The following is a 19347-nucleotide window of genomic DNA, read 5'->3' as shown; positions in this document are numbered from 1 at the left end:
GGACTACAAATCCCAAGCGCCCTCGGGGCGGGGCGGGCGGCGCCGGCCAATGAGGAGCCCGATCTCTCCGGGCGGCCCGCGGGACAGCCAATGGGCTTTGAGCTTTCTCTCCGTGGTCGCGGTCCCCCGGTCGGGTGCTCGGGGGCGCCCCCCGGCGGCGGGCCGGCGCCTTCAGGACCAGCCGCGGGGGAGCGGCTGCGGGGGAGGTTGCAAGGGAGCTGCAGGGGAGGTTGCAAGGGTGCTGCGGCAGCGGGCCGGACGAGGGCCCGGGAGGCGGCGCCGCCCATGTGGGCCGCGGCGCTGCTGTGCTGCTGCTGCTGCTGCTGCTGCTGCTGCTGGGCGGCGGGGGCGGGCGAGCGGCCGAGCCCGCGTTGGAGCCGGCTGTGGGGCCCCGGCCTGCGAGCCCGGCCCGTCCTCCCCGCACGCTACTTCTACATCCAGGCCGTGGACGCCCAGGGCCGCAGGTGATCGAGGGACGGGGGCATCGACATCAGCATCACAATAATAAGAATAATCATCATCGTCATAACGTTGGCGTTTGGTAAGCGCCTCCTCGGTGCGGAGCACTGTTCTAAGCGCTGGGGGAGACCCAGGGGCATCAGGTGCTCCCACGCGAGGCTCACAGTCTCCATCCCCATTTTAATAATAATAACGTGGGGATTTGTTAAGCGCTTGCTCTGTGCAGAGCACTTTTCTAAGCGCTGGGGGAGAGACAGGGTCATCAGGTGGTCCCACGCGAGGCTCACAGTCTCTATCCCCATTTTAATAATACTACTAATAATTATGTTGGTATTTGTTAAGCGCTTCCTCTGTGCAGAGCACTTTTCTAAGCGCTGGGGGAGACAAGAGGGTCATCAGGTGGTCCCACGCGAGGCTCATAGTCTTCCTCCCCATTTTAATAATAATACTAATAATAATGTCGGTATTGGTTAAGCGCTTGCTCTGTGCAGAGCACTTTTCTAAGCGCTGGGGGAGAGACAGGATCATCAGGTGGGCCCACGCGAGGCTCACAGTCTCCATCCCCATTTTAATAATAATACTAATAATTATGTTGGTATCTGTTAAGCGCTTCCTCTGTGCAGAGCACTTTTCTAAGCGCCGGGGGAGATAAGAGGGTCATCAGGTGGTCCCACGTGAGGCTCACAGTCTCCATCCCCATTTTAATAATAATAATATTGGTATTATTATTGGGCCCGGGCTCTTGCCACTGAGCCACGCTGCTTCTCTCGTGTTGGGATCTGTTAAGCGCTTCCTCTGTGCAGAGCACTGTTCTAAGCGCTGGGGGAGATACAGGGTCGTCAGGTTGTCCTACCGAGGCTCACAGTCTTCAATCCCATTTTCCAGATGAGGTCACTGAGGCCCAGAGAAGTGACTGGCTCCCAGTCACCCAGCAGACAGGTGGCAGAGCCGGGATTCGAGCCCATGACCTCTGCCTCCCCAGCCCGGGCTTTTTCCACCGAACCACAACTGCCTCTACGGGGAAGCTGCTCCTCCTCCTCCTGGGCCAGGCGCTGGCGAGAAGCGGCGGTGGCCAGAGCGCGGGCTGGGGAGGCAGAGGGCGTGGGTTCGAATCCCGCTTCTGCCACTGGGTAGCTGGGTGACTGGGGGCAAGTCCCTTCGCTTCTCTGGGCCTCAGTGACCTCATCTGGAAAAGGGGGATGAAGTGTGCGAGCCCCACGTGGGACAACCTGATCACCTTGTATCAACCCCAGCGCTTAGAACAGTGCTCGGCACGTAGCGAGCGCTTAACAAATACCAGCAGTATTAGAGAAGCGGCGTGGCTCGGTGGAAAGGCCCCGGGCTGGGGAGGCAGAGGGCGTGGGTTCGAATTCCGGCTCTGCCACTGGGCAGCTGGGTGACTGTGGGCAAGTCACTTCATTCATTCATTCATTCGATAGTATCTATTGAGCACTTACTAGGTGCAGAGCACTGTACTAAGCGCTTTGAATGGACTATTCGGCAACAGTGAGAGACCACCCCCGCCCGATGACGGGCTCACGGTCTAATCGACTTCACTTCCCTGGGCCTCAGTTACCTCATCTGTAAAATGGGGATGAAGACTGTGAGCCCCATGTGGGACAACCTGATTGCCCTGTATCTCCCCTAGCGCTTAGAACAGTGCTGGGCACATAGTAAGCGCTTAACAAATACCAACATTATTATTATTATTATTCTAAGCGCCGGGCGGAGGGGGAGGGCAAGGGGAGGCCGCCCCTCCCACCAGTTCAGATCCCGAGCCCCCCCTCGTCAGGCGGGGATGGTCCCTCTTTCTGGCCGAATTGTACTTTCCGAGCGCTTAGTACAGCGCTCTGAGCCTAGTAAGCGCTCAGGAAATACAACTGACTGAACAATAATAATAATGATGTGTGACTTTGGGCAAGTCACTTCACTTCTCGGTGCCTCAGTTACCTCATCTGGAAAATGGGCATTAAGACTGTGAGCCCCACATGGTACAACCTGATGACCTTGTATTCCCCAGCTCCCAGCGCTTAGAACAGTGCTCGGCACATAGTAAGCGCTTAACAAATACCATCATTATTACTATCATTATTGGCTTGCCCCTAAAACCGGACTTTTAGAAGTAATACAGCTGTTCCACGGCTGTGCTTTGAAGCAGCGTGGCGTAGTGGAAGGAGCCCGGGCTTGGGAGTCGGAGGTCGTGGGTTCTAATCCCGGCTCTGCCACTTGTCGGCTGTGTGACTTTGGGCAGGTCACTTCACTTCTCTGTACCTCAGTCACTCATCTGTGAAATGGGGATTAAAGACTGTGAGCCCCACGTGGGACAACCTCATCACCTTGTGTCTGCCTCAGCGCTTAAAACGGTGCTTGCAAATAGTAAGCGCTTAAATACCATCATCATCGTTGTTATTATTATTAGCGGGCCCACGCCTAGAGACAGAGGGTGGAGGCAGGCTCGGCGAAAGACAGATCCCTATAATCTCGGTAAGAGCTTCAGCCCTTTGCGTGGCCACTCCCGGTCAAACCCGTGGTCCACCCAGCCAGATATTCTCTTTCGGACGGAGGCAACGGGACACTTGGGGGCCGGTGTGGCTTGCCGGCCTGGACGTCCTTCCCCGTAGTTAGGAGGGGATCGTCCATCAGTCCTAACTTTGCCCCTGCCCGTCCCAAACGTCCTGTCCAGTGTCCCATGCTTGACCACTTGCGCACAGATTCATCCAGATCGCTCCTGAGCGTCCCATGAGCGCCTGCGCATCGTTCGGAGGAAACGGATTCCGTAGGTTTACCGTCTGCTGGGTAGAGCGGTGATTCCAGTCCGTTTGGAATGTACCGATCTTAAGCTTCACAGAGGGCCCCTGTGGTGACCCATTCGCTTCTTGATATAAGTAAGACTCTTTGATGGTATATTTTGGCCCGCGACTCAGTGGCCTGGCCCTCCCTCTCACGATTTTGTAGACTTCAGTCAAGTCCATCTTGGACTTTGTCTCTTCATGTTTCCCCATCTTTGACCTTCTGTCCCTTTGGAAGTATCTCCGACTCCACGAACATCCCAGTTGCCCTTCTCTCTACCTTCTCCAGTTCTATTTTGTCGTTCCTAAGGCGCCGCGACCAGAACCGCCCACGGTACTCGGTCGGTGGGATTTATCGAGCGCGCAGAACGGTGAACGAAGGCGCTTGGAAGAGTAAAGCACGACAGAGTCGGTAGACGCGTTCCCTGCCCACAGGTCCAAGTGTGGTTTTGTAGAGTGGCAAAAACGCTGCCTTTCGTTTTGCGTTTTCTCCCTTTCCTGAAGGTGCCCGATCTCTGAATGGCCTTTTTGCGCGGCGTCGACGGGACCCGGGTCGTACCTAACCTTGCCGGGCCTCCCCGGCCCCCCGGTCCAGGTCCGGCAGCCTCTTTCAGAGCCGGAGCTAAGCACCTGCCGTTCGATATTCCGTTCTAGGTTCACGACGTCTCCAGGGGAAAAAGCATTCCAGGTTAAGATCTCAGCCCCCGACGAACAGTTCACTCGCGTCGGGGTTCAGACGTTAGATCGAAAAGATGGATCTTTCATCGTGCGCTACCGAATGTACGCGAGCTACGAGAACCTGAAGATAGAGGTCAAAGTCCAAGATGAACACGTGGCCGAGTCCCCGTATATCTTAAAAGGTAACGGGGGGCCGTCGGGACACGCCGCTTCGCGCGACGTATCTCGCCCGGTTGAATTCTGGAAGGTTTCACGGGCTTCTGCCGCAGGAGAGGGCATTGGCCCCGGGGAATAACAGCTCGGGGTATCGCGCTGGTATCTGCTAGCCGCCTCTGGAAGGGTGGTCAGCTTCATCGAGTCTGACCCGTTTTGGGGTCCAGACTTCCAAGGTTTGGTTTAGGCTGGGCCTTGCCCCGGAACAGCAGCTCAGGCAGCACGTAGGAGAGAAGAAGAGTTGACCGAAAGTAAGCAGTTAAATATCACACGAGTACTAAGACGGCACGATCCCAGCTTTGCTCAGAGGATAGACCACCGATGGGCCCGGGAGTCACAGGGACCTGGGTTCTAATCCCGATTCTGCCACTTATCTGTTGCGCGACCTCGGACGAGTCACTGAACTTCTCGAGTCATTTACCTTCTCTGTGCCTCAGTTACCTCATCTATAAAATGGGGATTAAGACTGTGAGTCCTCTCTGGGACATGGACTGGGTCCAACCTGATGGTTTTGTATCCATCCCAGCGCTTAGAACAGTGCCCGGCACAGGTAGGAAGAGCTTAACAAATGCCATTTTGTAAAAAAATGACTGGGGAGATGGGGGAATTGATCGGAGAATATCTCCCGGACACAGACTGATAAAAAGCTAATCCAGTGTCTGGTTTTCTGAGCGGATTAGGAATGAGGGGAAATGATTCTGACTTGCCGGGATCCCGTGTTAGAAAGACGTATAAGGATGTCCTCCCTCCAGTAGTTCACACGAGCCTTGTAATCCCAAGATGTGTGGCTGGTCCCATTTCGTTCTGTGGGCTTTACACTCCCGCCAGCGATCGTAGTTAAGCAGGATATTTGTGACAGTCCTGCCACCGATTCACCCGGCTTCTCGATACTCCTCTCCCAGCAACAGAGCAGCGGGAAAAACCCAGCTGTGGTGGCTTTCTGGGATAGTCTTAACTCTAACTGGGGACAATCCGTTGGAAGAGGGAGAGTTTGCTTCCTATCACACCCTGGAGCGACTAAGAGAAACTAGATAAGTGTAATTTGGAGCTCTAAATTTCAGTACCCGCAGGGATTTAAGGAGACGATCCAGCCGGTGGCTGTCCCATGCTCCGAATATAAAAATGCCGTTTTTGTTATTAACGTCTCAGGGCCCGTTTACCATGAGAATTGTGACTGCCCTCAGGAAGATAGTGCTTCGTGGCTGGAGGTGATGAACTGTCCGGCGTCCTTTCCACAAATTCAGAGAGATCTGGCGCATTTTCCCACGGTCGACCCAGATAAAATTGCAGTGGAGATCCCACAGAGATTTGGACAGAGACAGAGCCTGTGTCATTACACTGTGAAAAATAACAAGGTACAATAGGGGATGGAGTTGCTTTAACCGTTTTCAGGGTGGGATTTTAGTTGGCGACGCACGATAGGTTTGGTAATTCTCAGAACGATTTCAGTTAAGAAGAAGACTTGTGTTGGAGCAAAAACTGGCCTTAGACCGAGGCCAGTGTTTTCATATTCACGAAGGGTGTGATGCCTTTTAAAATTTTTACAGGTGTACATCAAGACTCATGGAGAACATGTGGGTTTTAGGATTTTCATGGATGCCATATTGCTTTCTTTGACGAGAAAAGTGAGTATGTAATTTTTCTTTCAGCAAAGTGGCGATCCTCCGTCTGCACTGTGTACGTCACTGGATTTCATAAAAGTATCAACAGTCTGCTTGTGTTTTAATACTTCTGCCAGAGTACGGAAAGTGGCCACCATTTCAGCCGATGTCAGGGTCCTCCCTGGTTGCACGTAGAAGGCTGTGATTCACAGCCTTTCACTTTGAACTCTACCGTATTGTGCTTTCCCAAGCACTCGGTACAGTGATCTGCACACCGTAAGTGCTCAGTAAATACCATCGGTCGATAACTAATGGAAATCCCTTTTTGCCCTTTTTAGCCAATAGACAAACACTAAACCTTTAAAGAAGATATTTAAAGAACAGCTGCTAATTTGAAAGCTGAACTGAGAGAGATCAGTGACCAGCATTTCCCTCTCTAGGTGTGATAGCTTCTCCAGGACATGTTTGTAGAGAATTTTTTTCCCCCGGTTACGTAGTTTCACCCTTCGGGCAGCGATTGTCTCTGTTGCTGAACTGTACATTCCAAGCGCTTAGTACAGTGCTCTGCACACGGTAAACACTCAGTAAATACGATTGAATGAAGTAAAGCGGACCGTTTTGCTTTATAGAAAGGAATAAAATAACAGAACCTTTTCCAAACGCACAGATTGAGCTCCTACGTTTTCTATTACAGATTTTGTGCGAGAAAGCAGAGCAGCCCGTTTAATTGGTGTTTCTCTGTGTAGGTGAAGATGCCAGATGTTGAATTCTTTGTCAACCTGGGAGACTGGCCCTTGGAGAAAAAGAAATCCCCAGATAATCTCCATCCTATCTTTTCATGGTGTGGATCTACTGACTCCAAGGACATTGTGATGCCGACCTATGACTTGACCGACTCCGTCTTGGAAACCATGGGCCGGTGAGTGGGCTCTGCCCGGTCCCCGGGGATCGAGAGCCGGGTGGGATCGGGACCCTAGCCAGGGCTGATGATGAGAGACGTCCAGAGACGGATAATCATAATGACAACTGTGGCATTTTAAGTGCTTACTTGGTGCCGGGGACCATACAAGCATATCCCACAGGCGTGGGGCACCGTCCCTCTCCCACGTCGGCCTCACAGTCTTAATCCCCGTTTTACCGAGGAGGAAAGTGAAGCACGGAGAAGTTAAGGGCACAGAGCAGACCAGCGGCCGAGCCGGGACTAGAGCCCACGTCCTGCTGACTTCCGGGCTCGTTCTCTATCCACTGGGCCGTGCTGCCTGGTTCATCCACAGACGCGACTGACCCCTCAGCGGGAGCCTGGGTGATTATATCAATCGTATTTACTGAGCGCTTGCTTTGTGCAGAGCACTGTAATAAGCGTTTAAACCCTGAAACGCAGGTGGGATTCCCCCCGCCGTACTTTGCTTGTCTCTAGACTGTAAGCTCATGTGGGCAGGGAACCTGTCTACCAACTCCGTTGTATCCTTCTCTCCCAAATCCTTGGTACAGCGCTCCGCGTACAGTAAACACTCGGTAATCACCGTAGATGTCGATGCGATCCGCTCGGCTGTTGGGAAGGTGACCCTTGTCCTCTCCACCTTCTAGAGTGAGCCTGGACATGATGTCCGTCCAGGCTAACACGGGACCCGCCTGGGAGGATAAAAACACCACCGCTGTGTGGAGGGGCCGAGACAGCCGAAAAGAGAGGCTCGAGCTCGTAAAACTCAGCAGGAAGCACCCGGAAATCATAGACGCCGCCTTCACCAACTTTTTCTTTTTCAAGCACGACGAGAGTCTCTACGGTCCCATCGTCAAACACATTTCCTTCTTTGATTTCTTCAAGGTAGGAAAATAGTCCTGATTGGGCTTTTTTTTTTCTTCACACTGGCTTCATTTTTTCGTGCTCGCTCATCCGCATACCTACGGTCCGGCTCCCCTTGATGGCCCGTGGCGTCGAATCGTACTTTCCAAGCGCTTAGTACAGTGCTCTGCACACAGTGCTCAATAAATACGATAGAACAAATGAATATTTGCTGAATCCAAGCAGAGTATTAAACGGGAGCTCAGTTTTCTCCTGAAACCAAGTCTGCAGCCGGCTCGACGTGACACGAAAACTTGGAACTTCTTTGAGTTGTTGCCTCGTATATTCTTTTCCTGCGTATTTGAAGAAGGTGCCACTGACGGTAACCGGCCGACTTGAAACCAATGACAGAGCTCGCCTCTGAGCCGTACGCAGGGGCGAGATCCTCGTCTACAGCCAGCCGCAGCCGCGGGCCTGTTAGGCTCTCAGCCAGACTCGTCTCCTGTCAAAGAGTGAATGCCAGTGTTTATTCAGCCCTTTTTTTAATACCGTGATATTTTGAATGCTTGCTGTCTAGAGGGATTGAGAACTGTTTCCCTTCATCTTTTCCTTCAGCTGCAGTTTTGAAAGGGCTGAGGTACCAATTTTCAGGGCGAATATTCCAGAATATCATTGCTACACCGACACGCTAGCGAGTTCAGCGAGGTGACTGCAGGGGAATGAAAGGTCTTATTAATATCTGGGACCTTTCAAGCCGGTCTTGGGGGCTCGGCATCCCCTGCCGACCACCCGATGAATCGATATCTGATTGACCTCCTTCCCCAGACTTTCGGCCAGACAGGCCTCCACCTTCTGAGCTTGGAAGGAAACTCCACCCTGCCCACCAAACTCACTTTTTGACCAACAGAACTCTCCTCTCTGTATCAGGCCACCGAGGGACCTTTAAAATTCCGAGGTAAAAGGAGTAAAAGGACGCCTCGGCTTTGGAGCGGGGTGGGCCCTTCTCATCTCTGCGGGTCCCGGGCCTTATAACCGGCCTATTCATTCTAGCAGATATGAGTAAGAATATCAACATTCTCCCTGCCTTACATCCGTATGTCCGAAGGGCATTTAGAAGTAAGGTCATGGTGGAAAGAAACACCATCGGCTCTTTCCGTTTCTCACCAGATTTTACTTCATCTGCCATTTATTATATTTTAATTGGTCAATTTTTGTATATTATAGAAGCCAAATATTATGCCAATTACGTCAGTGATACAGTTGTGCTCATGATTACAGCTCGTTATTCCCGCGAGACATTCAGACAGCCATCTGGTATTTTCAGGCCACAGCTAATGCGTTCCAGAATGTAGAACAAATGACGAACAGCAGTAAATTACAAATCCACAAATGAATAGCGTTTTTCCCGGTGTAGCCTTGCGTGTGTGTGTCTAGATTCTCGTGTTGTCGTTATTAGGAAAACATCCGAGTGGATATTTAGGTGCCGGGACATGTAAGAAGGGCTTTCCGGGAGCAGTAATCAAATAATGAAGGCCCAAAGCGCAGTTTCCTCACCAAGGAGTAACCAAGGAAGCGGGGGGGGGGGGGCGGAAAAAACAAGGTAACTGGACTTCTGTTGTGTTTCCTGTTTTATAGCATAAATATCAGATCAACGTGGACGGCACAGTCGCAGCCTATAGGCTTCCCTACCTCCTGGCAGGCAACAGCGTTGTCCTGAAACAAGACTCCATCTACTATGAACATTTTTACAATGAGCTGCAGCCTTGGGAACACTACATTCCATTTAAAAGCAACCTGAGCGATCTCTTGGAGAAACTGAAGTGGGCCAAAGATCACGACGAAGAGGTAAGTCTGCTGCACGGCAGCTTCACCGTCTCGGCGACGGACGACCCGGGTGTCGAGGAGTTTGGGTCAGGGGAATCATTTGACGTGCCCCGGATCTTAAGCGCGTCAGTGGTTGGCTTGTCAGTGACTAGGTGACTGCCCCACCGAGGAGGTGTCTTCAGCATTCCGTGGACCTGACAGTCAGTCAGAAACTAGTAATTCTCCAGTACAGAATAGCCGCAGAAAACTCAGCACTGACTTCTAGCGGTTCTGGGGAAGCGGAGTCGACTTTCATTTTGGCGGAAGAATAGATGTGCCATCCTCTCTGAAGTCTCCAAGCGGTGATCGGGAAATGCCATCCCTTCCTTCCCTTCTTTCTCCACTGTGGCTTTAGATATTTTTTTCCCGGTTATTTCAATCCTCCTCTCATGCACTCTCCCAACATCCCTTTCTCCTCTGAATCCACTCTATCCCATGCCTCCTTCCCCCTCCCTTCCTCCCCATGCTTTTTTTTTTTTTTAACTTGTTTTGTCTAGACCGAAAGCTTGTTGTGGGCAGGGAACGTCTATCACACTGTATCGTCCTCTCCCAAGCACTTAATACAGTGCTCTGCGCGCAGTAAGCGCTCACATAATTATACCGTCGATGATAATGGCCACAACCGGCCCCCTGCCTCAGTGGCAGCCACCGGGACCATCACTCGCGCAAGGCCTGGGCCAGAGTGAGCCAGAGACAGAGAGAAAGAGAAGGTTCGGCAGGGAGCCGCCACTGCCCTCTTCCATTCCGTTCGGCCCCGATCTGTCCTGGGCCCTATGGCTCTGGCAGGCCTGAGGGCTGCTGCAGGGGAAGGCGCTATGGCCGTGAAACACAGTTTGTATTTTTTTTCAAAACAAGGTGACTCTGTTAGGGAGGTCATGGTGGGGGGGCATTCCGGACCGGGAGAGGGAGACCGGAGGGGTGGGGGGGTGCACTGAAGCACCGAGAAATGGGAAAAACCACTTACAAAGTGCAGCAGGGTTTGGGGGGACCAGGAGAAGAGTTTAAAGTTGGACTCTTAAGTAAAAGTCGAGCCTGAATCGATCAGTCGGAGGTATTTCCTGAGTACTAACTGTGTGCTGGGTACTGTACTGAGCACTTGAGAAAGTCCAGTAAATCGGAGTTGGTAGGTGTGATCCCTGCCCCGATATTATTCATTATCCTCTGTCAGTGTCTGTGATTGTTTTTGTCTCCGGCGTCAAGACTCTCTCTCTTTTTAGCCTGTAGCAAAAAGGATCATTAAACCCTCGATGTGAAAGTCAGTCGGTCACCCTGCAGCCAGCGTTTTCTGGCTGTGCCTCTGTGCTCAAGGCTGAAATTCCTTCCCCTCACACCCATCTGCTCCCCATCTCCCTTCCTCCTCCACTTCCCCCACCTCCCTCACACCCCCAGTGGAGCCGATGAGCAGAGAAGCTGCCGTCGTCTCCATCTGCAGCCACCCGGGTTCCCGGGTACTCTCCCGTGTCAGATATTTGGTCAGAGTTGCTGCTGCGACTGCTGATGCCGGAATGGCTGTACCCCATCATTCACCTTCTCCCTTCCCCCCCCGGGTGTTCTGAAGATTTGGGGGAGTTTATGTCCCCGGAGGCAAATCTCTTTCCTTCAAGCTTTGGGTTTTTACTGGGGTTCTGTCGGATCGCGGAAGGTAGGGTCGTAGGATGACTCAAGCAAGATCTCCCACCCAGTGGTGTGGGAAGTGGAGCTTCGCGCTCGATTCCCGTAATCCCACGGGGCAGGTTTGATTTCTTCCCTCCTGCGGGGCACCGGCCCGTCTTTCTGTTCGGTCCTCTTCCTTCGGCCGCTGCCGCCTGCCGGCCCCCAGGACGTTTCCCGTTCCGTCTGCCGGTAAAGCCGACGTTATCTGAGTCGTCTTACAGCTCGGTTCCTCTTCACACAGGCCGTTTATTCCCTCCTTTCTCCTCTCCCTCTACTTCTCGATTATTTAGAGCGGCACGGACAGATGTCTCTTTCCCCAGGTTCCCTCCAGCTTAGGCTGCGGTTTCAGAAGGGTGTCATTTCCGATTCCCCCCGGCTTGCGTGGTAAAATCCCTTTCTAATCCTGGGTCTTCTTCCACAGGCGAAGAATATAGCAAAAGCAGGACAGGAATTTGCAAGAAATAACCTCATGGGGGATAACATCTTTTGCTATTACTTCAAACTTTTTCAGGTCAGTATTTCTTATTGCATTAATGGGGCAACAGACCAGTCGCTCCTGTCATTCAGTCGATCTCTGGCATTCGTGGGGCACCTGCTTAGCACGGGCTCGGTACTAACAGCTTGGGAGAGTATAATGAATTTCCTAGTCTCATGCATGCTCCTGGTTGCCAATACATCTGGGAGTCTGTAAGCTTGTTGTGGGAAGGGAAATGAATCTACCGACTCTCTTCCATTGTACCCTCCCAAACGCTCAGTACAGTGTTCTGCACACAGTAAGCTCTCAATAAATACCATGGATTGATTGAAAGGAAGGAGTTTTGCTCAACAATGTCTGCTGTGGCCATAATACAGATATTGTGTGGTGACTTGCAGTGGTATAGACACTTAAAGAGAAAGTCAGGGGCTTAACGTGAGAGCAAAGGGAATCTCTGGGGGAATTGTCCTGGGGTATGTTGACAGCGAATCATCACCAGATCTACGGCTTAAAGCCTGGACAACTGTGTGCTCCTTGAGGTTTCTGCACTTAAGCAGCCTAATTATGTACTGACTTTTTGCTAGGATACTATTTACCAAGTCGCAGCTGAGGGTCCTGTTGTTATCACAGGCCTAAAGTCAGTGATAGAAAATGATTTTTAAAGTTTTCCACAGTGGTTTAACCTTTCATTTAGTGTACTTAATATTTAATGAGCAGAGATGAGCCTACACTGATCGTTTAACTTAATGAGATGGTCAGAAATGGAATGACAGAAAGATGTGGTATGGCTCCCTGACGTGAACTGGAGGGATTTCTAATTCCCAACTCTGTCACTCATCTGACTGGACCATCCTAGGCGAGAGAAGCAGCGTGGCTCAGTGAATAGAGGGTGGGGCTGCAAGTCAGAGGGACTTGAGTTCTAATTCCCGTTCTGCCACTTGTCTGCTTTGTGACCTTGGGCAAGTCACTTTGCTTCTCTGGGCCTCGGTTACCTCATCTGTAAAATGGGAATTAATTCTGTGAACCCCATGTGGGACAGGGACTGTGTCCAACCCGATTTGCTTGTATCCACCCCAGAGCTTAGTACAGTACCTGGCACATAGTAAGTGCTTAACAAATATCACAATCATTATTATAACGAGCAAACGCTTGGATTAAAATATCGGTTGAGAGATGATAATAATTGACTGGATTTGCTACTTGCTTCCTGTTAACCTTTGGCAAGTCACTTAACTGGTCCATTCCTCAGTTTCCTCTTAAAATACCTTTCCTACTTAGACTGCGAGCCCCAGGTGGGACAGGGACTATGATGATCCTTATTACCGTGTAGCTACTGTACCGCTTAGTAAATAATAATAATTATGGTGTTTGTTAAGTGTTTACTATGTGCCAGGTACTTTACTAAGCTCTGGTGTGGATACAAGCAGATCGGGTTGGACCTAGTCCCTGTCTCACATGGAGCCCACATTCGAAGTAGGAGGGAGTAGGATTTAATCCCCAGTTTCATTTTTTTTTACAAATGAGGAAACCGAGGCACAGAGAAGTGAAGTGACTTGCCTCTGGTCAAACAGTGGACAATTGGTAGATCCAGGATTAGAATCCAGGTCCTCTAATCCTAGGCCCACACTCTTTCCACTAGGCCACTCTGCGTCTCCAAAACAGTGGAGAAACAGGACAAGTACTCGTTCTCCAGTACTAGAATGCTTCACACAGAGTAAGCACTTAATAATTTCTGAGTTAATATTATTAGCAGATGAAAATGTATTCATGCCAGCAGCACTCCATTCGGGATCTTGGAAAAACCTAGTAAAGCTCTGAATAGATGTTTGACAATTTGACTCTTGCTTTTGACCGACTCTCAACCGTGCTGAAAAATCTCGGAGTGAAAGAAGGGGTACCAGAAAGGAAGAAGGAAGAGTGAATCAACAGCCTTGTTCCTTCCCCAGAGGTTAATCCAGTTTACTGTACGCACTGAACGGATGTCAGAAGTAATTTTGATTCTAACTGTGAGGTCTACTTGTAACCCCTAGCCTTCTGTCACTTCAAGAAGAGAACTTAACTTCCTGGGCTCAGACCGAATTACGGTAAATGAACAGCGCTCAAGCTACATGCAGGAAGACGCCAGAAGTGTTCCAACTAGCATTTTCTTCCTATCCGATCCACTGTGCTATAATCTCCGTCTCCGAGGATCGAAGAGTTCTCCCAAGGATCGAAAAGTCTACTCTAGAGAGCTCTGAGGGGGAATTTGGCATTAACGGTCTGCTAAACCAAAGCCTTCCTGTCCCCAGCAAGAAGCCTTAGCAGAGGTTTTAAGAGCTATAATAGCAAACTATGTGATAGACTCAGAGCCTTTCTGTTGACTTGGGATAACTAAAGCATAGTCAAGTGGGTACTTGCTTGAGGGCTACGCTGAGATGGGTACATGCCAGAGTCACCAGTAAAGCGGCGTGGGGTTTGTTTCCCCTTAGGAATATGCCAGTTTACAAGTGAGCGAACCCCAAATCCGAGATGGTATGGAGAAGGTGGAGCCTCAGGCTGAAGATGACCTTTTTCCGTGTACTTGCCACAGAGACAAGGTAGGCCCGGGTGATTGTCCCAGCTCCTTCGGGGCCGAGAAAGATCACTCTCGCCAGCCGGTCAGGCTGGGCCTCACTCGGAACCCTCGATGGCCACGGTCTACCTCTCTGTCCACTGGCCAGCCTGTTGCGTTTTCGAAAAGAGCCGAAAAATCCCATCTCTCGAACGACCAGTCTACTCAAACCTGCGGTGGTGCCACGGGGCTAGGAATCGAGACCAACCCGGCTTCATCCACTCTATCCCTCGGTGGCAGGAGGGTTAAGGGCGGGCCCGCGGGTACCTTGGCTTTCGGTGGAGTCCATCCCTCACGACGGTGGAGTTTTAGGGTTAAACTCGGCACGTTGCAGGTAGAGCCAGATATCCTGACAGGATAGGAGCCCTGTGGACGAGCCAGGGATTTGGTTTGGCCTTTTCGGAGCTAAATTCCAAATCCCAAATGGTAGCCTGGATCCTAGCTAATCCTCAGGAAAGAATTCTCACCTCTGCCTCCTCCCGCATTTCCGTGCGGAGGATGGGGGGCGGCGGGGCTGTGGCAGGCACAGCAGCCCTCCCAGGGTGGTAGGCTCTGTTCTTTCCCTTCCCCTTATTCACCTGGTCCACTGCCATCCTCAGGCTTCTGGCCCCAGAGTTCCTCTCCCTGCACCTACCCTGACACCCAGGCCCTAATCCGTCTTTTGAAAAGGTAATGCTGTTTCACCCAACGTTGATGTTTTCTCCACCAGTTAATTCCCGGTTGGCTGCCCCCTTTCCTCTGAAAGCAGGCAGCGTCGTCAGGCACCTTTCACTGAACCCTCCCAGTAGCTTGTGCTTCTTGCAGAAATCTGTAATCTGTTCAAATAGATTTGATGTCAGTGTGTCCCTTTTGGGAAGGAAAATGGCAACCCTATGAACTTTTTCAATGAGTGGAGCACTATACAAAGGCTAACCATTTTTTTAATGTGAGGAAAAAAATCAAAAGAACTTCAAAACCACTGTCTTGATCAGAAATCCCACCTCATAAAGACTTCCACGTACCTGCAATCAAAGGTGACCTGTTTTGGTCTACTTTATGTTTTAGATCACATTTGGAATACCTGAAAACCCAATTTCTAAAGATTGACTGATAAAGCAAACTAGATTTCACAGACCCTGCAGAAGCGACTGGATGGCAATAGTGCTATTCTGCCTCTGGCCAAGAATTTCCCTTCACTCCAGTGCAGAAGTTTTTCATTTACTAATATCCACACAGAGGCATTATTCCTGAATCTTTGATTTCCTATCAAGCACAGAAATGAGAATATGCGTTTTTAATTAGGTCCCCAGAGCACTCTCACTATAAGGGCCAGACATCAATGGCTCTTATTGAGGAAAAGAAACAGAGTTGGAGTTGTGCTATCCAAAGCTAGACAGATGGATGGTAATAACGATTGGGTATTTCTTAACTACTACCTAAGTGCTGGGGTAGATTGAAATGTAACCACTCAGATGTGGTCCTTGTCCCCCATGGGGCTCACAATCTGAGAAGTGAGAACAGTCCCTATTCTATAGATAAGGAAAGAGATGGACGGTGAAGTTAAGTGACTAGTCCTAGGCCACACAGCAGGCGAGTCATGGAGCCGGAATTAGAACCCAGGATTCCTGACTGGGGCCCATGAGCTTCCCACAAGACCACTTCACTCTCTCAATATTCAAGTAGATGTTTCCTTTAGCAATAACCAGGGTAACCCGACCTCTTCTCACCTTGTTCTCCATCTCCTTATTCTATTGTAGAGAAATAGCTGGGAAACAGTAATGGGGAACTGGGTTCCAAGTCTCAATGTTGTTCTTCGTATTACAGGCCAGGGACGAACTCTAACCTGAAGAAGATTTTCTCTTGGAATGTTGACTGCTCTGAAGAACTTCTCCTAAGCCAAAAACATAAAAGATTGTTCTTATTGCCACACTTCAGTGGACAATACGAAATATATATCGTGCAATAGTTTGAATAAACAACCCATATTCCTCTTCTATGATGAAGTATGTTACCAAGCTCTGTTTTAAGCAGTATTTTACAGTTTTGTAATAAAACCATCTATAACATTTTAAAGAATGGCTTACTGAGTGAATGGGGACGAACTCTGGTCGTGATGTTACCCTAGATGAAGTAAGTATATCTTTGCTCCTTTCCCGTTCCTCCCAACCCCACCAACTTTCCTATTTTTTTTTTTTTAACTTGGCACTGCCCCTTCCGCAGTTGTGGAATTCTTCAAGCCCGATGTTTCTTCCCAAACAAACCACACACCTGGAAGAAACAAACAATCAATCAGTGGTATTCATTTAACACTTACTGTGTGCAGAGCACTACTTCTTCCTTGGAAGAGTAAGTTACAAGAGTCAATAGATATGTTCCCTGCCCACATGGTGAATAACAGTGTTAAAGACTCTGCTAGTTGTGATAGCAGTGGGAAGCCATGAGATCGCACAATAGTTCCCTAGTCAGCTCTTTTTCTTTATAAAGAATAATAATAATAATCGTATTTTTAAGCGCTTTACTATGTGCTAAGCATATGGGTGGTATTTTGTTGCTTGGTAATCCTCCCAATTGCCCTCAATTAACTGTGGCTCTCAAAAGGCGTAGAGAGTCAGGAGAACAGGTATCCTATTTCCATCTTACGGACAAAACAGATAAGCCTCTTGCCTATCCCCTCCCTTTCTTCCCCCTACCCTCTTTCCTTACCTCCCCCCGGCCCCGTTCCGCTGTCTCCTCATCTTTTTACTCCTCTCCTTTGTGTTCAGCAAAATGAGGTAGAACGATGATCTATATTAACTGCTTACTATGTATCGAGCACTGGTGGATTCAAGATGATCAGGTGGGACACGGTCCCTGTCCCATACGGGGCATCCAGCCTAAGGGAGAGGCAGAGAGAGAGAGAGAGAGAGACAACATAATAATGATCGTTTTTAAGTGCTTACTATGCACCAGGCACTGCTCTAAGCGCTGGGGCAGAAATAAGTTAGGTTGTCCGACGTGGGGTTTACGGTCTTAATCCTCATTTTCCAGATGAGGTAATTGAGGCCCAGAGAAGTTAAGTGACTTGCCCAGGGTCACACAGCAGAGAAGTGGCAGAGCGGGGATTATAATAATTTGGTATTTGTTAAGGGCTTACTACGTGCCAAGCACTGTTCTTAGTACCGGGTAGATACAAGGTAATCAGGTTGTCCACGTGGGGCTCATAGTCTTTAATCCCCCTTTCCAGATGAGGTAACTGAGACCCAGAGAAGTGAAGTCACTCGCCCAAAGTCACACAGCAGAGAAGTGGCGATGCCGGCATTAGAACCCAAGGCCTCTGCCTCCCAAGTCCGGCCTCTTGCCAAAAAACCAAGCATGTATCCGAGTCCCCATTTAACGGACGAGGAGCCGGAGGGGCGGTGGAATTAAGGGATGGGCCCCCGAGATCACTCAGCAGGCAAGCGGCAAAACGGGGATTCATTCGGTCGCATTTATGGAGCGCTTACTGTGCGCGGAGCACCGTACTGAGCGCTCGGGAAGTAAAGTCCGCCAACAGAGACAATCCCTAGCCGACATCGTGTCTCTGATTTTCCGACTCCCGGTCCTACGGTTTTTTCTCCAGGCCTCGTTGTGTGCTTCTCCAAAAATGGAGCGGTGAGCGCTGGACAGAGGGAGGGGAGAGAGGGGGCTGGACACAGGGAGAGGGGCAGAGGGAGCTGGACACAGGGAGAAGGACAGAGAGAGATGGACAGAGAGAGAAGGACAGAGCGAGATGGTCAGAGGAGGCCAGAGAGAGGACAGAGAGAGATGGTCATAGGAAGCCGGACAGAGAGAGATGGACAGAGAGAGAGAGATGGTCAGAGGAAGTCGGACAGTGAGAGATGGACAGAGAGAGAGAGATGGTCAGAGGAAGCCGGACAGGGGACAGAGAGAGATGGTCAGAGGAAGTCGGACAGTGAGAGATGAACAGAGAGAGATGGACAGAGAGAGAGAGACGGTCAGAGGAAGTCGGACAGAGAGAGAAGGACAGAGAGAGATGGTCAGAGGAAGCCGGACAGAGAGACGGTCAGAGGAAGCCAGACAGAGATGGACAGAGAGAGAGATGGTCAGAGGAAGCCGGACAGGGGACAGAGAGAGATGGTCAGAGGAAGTCGGACAGTGAGAGATGAACAGAGAGAGATGGACAGAGAGAGAGAGACGGTCAGAGAAAGCCGGACAGAGAGAGATGGACAGAGAGATGGTCAGAGGAAGCCAGACAGAGATGGACAGAGAGAGATGGTCAGAGGAAGCCGGACAGAGATGGACAGAGAGATGGTCAGAGGAAGTCGGACAGAGAGAGGAGGACAGAGAGAGATGGTCAGAGGAAGTCAGAGAGAGATGGACAGAGAGGGGGGCAGAGTGTGGTAGGGCCGGGGCCCGGGGCCGGCCGGCATTGTGTTCCCCGACGGCCTGATCCAGTTGTCCGTGTAGACTGAGCGCTCGATCTACCTTTGGTTGCGGGGCCTCGGCGGTGGGGCCTTGTGGCGGGTCCCGGGGTCCTGGGACAGTGTTCGGTGTGTCACAAGTGTTTTGCGAGGCCCGGTATGATGGGGATGGCGGTGGTGGTGGTTGGCGATGGTGACGATGATGATAACGTTGGTATTCGTTAATGCTTACTATGTGCAGAGCCCTGTTCAAAGTGCTGGGGGAGATACAGGGTCATCAGGTTGTCCCATGGGAGGCTCGGTCTTCATCCCCATTTTCCAGATGAGGGAACTGAAGCCCGGAGAAGTGAAATGACTGGCCCCCAGTCACACAGCTGACAAGGGGCAGAGCGGGGATTCGAAAGCATGACCTCTGACTGCCCAGCCCGGGCTCAGGCTACGGTGGTGGTGAGTGGTGATGATGGTGGCGGTTAGTGGGGGTGGGGGTGGGGGTTAGTGGTGGGGGTGGGGGTTAGTGGTTAGTGGTTAGTGGTGATGGTGAGTGGTGATGATGGCGGCGGTTACTGGGGGGTGGGGGGGGTGGTTAGCGGTGATGGTGGTGGGGGTGATGATGGTGGTGGTTAGTGGTGGTGGTGGAGGTGATGATGGTGGTGGTGAGTGGAGGGTGATGGTGGGGGTTAGTGGTGGGGGTGGTTAGTGGTGGGGGCGATGAGGGTGGTGGTGAGCGGTGGGTGATGGCGGGGGGGAGGGGGCTCGGGCGGGGCCCCAAGCGCTTTGGCGGGAAGTTCGAAAGAGGAAAGCGGCGTTGGGGGCGGAGGAAATGAGGCGGGGCCGGATCCGCCCTCCGGGCCTCCCTCCTCCTCC

The 19347-nt window shown here is 51.1% G+C and overlaps 1 protein-coding gene and 1 long non-coding RNA gene across 5 annotated transcripts; one reads left to right on the top strand and one right to left on the bottom strand.

Moving 5' to 3' along the window:
• Positions 1–182: 182 nt before the first annotated feature.
• Positions 183–16151, top strand: POGLUT2 (protein O-glucosyltransferase 2). Of its 3 annotated transcripts, XM_029073303.2 has the most exons (11): positions 183–464; positions 3903–4108; positions 5289–5494; positions 5687–5764; positions 6487–6659; positions 7328–7565; positions 9159–9368; positions 11461–11550; positions 13545–13598; positions 13983–14090; positions 15908–16151. In XM_029073303.2, exons 1-11 carry the CDS (start codon positions 286–288, stop codon positions 15923–15925), a joined length of 1560 nt encoding a protein of 519 aa, XP_028929136.1. In that variant the 5' UTR covers positions 183–285; the 3' UTR covers positions 15926–16151. The 3 variants fall into 3 exon arrangements, with proteins under 3 accessions (XP_028929136.1, XP_003430815.2, XP_028929137.1); XM_003430767.4 differs by lacking the exon at positions 13545–13598; XM_029073304.2 differs by lacking the exons at positions 13545–13598; positions 13983–14090; positions 15908–16151 and adding an exon at positions 13154–13523.
• Positions 15007–16935, bottom strand: LOC114814629. Of its 2 annotated transcripts, none has more exons than XR_003762397.2 (2): positions 16787–16935; positions 15007–16351 (listed from the first exon to the last, which is right to left on the bottom strand). It is a non-coding gene; the product is annotated as an uncharacterized LOC114814629 (long non-coding RNA). The 2 variants fall into 2 exon arrangements; XR_005660468.1 differs by having other exon boundaries at positions 16885–16924.
• Positions 16936–19347: the final 2412 nt, after the last annotated feature.

This window comes from Ornithorhynchus anatinus, chromosome 10 (genome assembly GCF_004115215.2).
Source record: "Ornithorhynchus anatinus isolate Pmale09 chromosome 10, mOrnAna1.pri.v4, whole genome shotgun sequence".
Taxonomy (NCBI): domain Eukaryota; kingdom Metazoa; phylum Chordata; class Mammalia; order Monotremata; family Ornithorhynchidae; genus Ornithorhynchus; species Ornithorhynchus anatinus.
Note: the sequence above shows the minus strand (reverse complement) of the source record. Positions and strands in the feature narration are given on the sequence as shown.

Bases quoted from the DNA above. Each gene is read 5' to 3' on its own strand.
- POGLUT2 (XM_029073303.2), top strand. From the start codon at position 286: ATGTGGGCCGCGGCGCTGCTGTGCTGCTGCTGCTGCTGCTGCTGCTGC. The intron at 465-3,902 runs GTGATCGAGGGA...ATTCCGTTCTAG, and splicing joins GTGGACGCCCAGGGCCGCAG to GTTCACGACGTCTCCAGGGG. The intron at 7,566-9,158 runs GTAGGAAAATAG...CCTGTTTTATAG, and splicing joins CCTTCTTTGATTTCTTCAAG to CATAAATATCAGATCAACGT.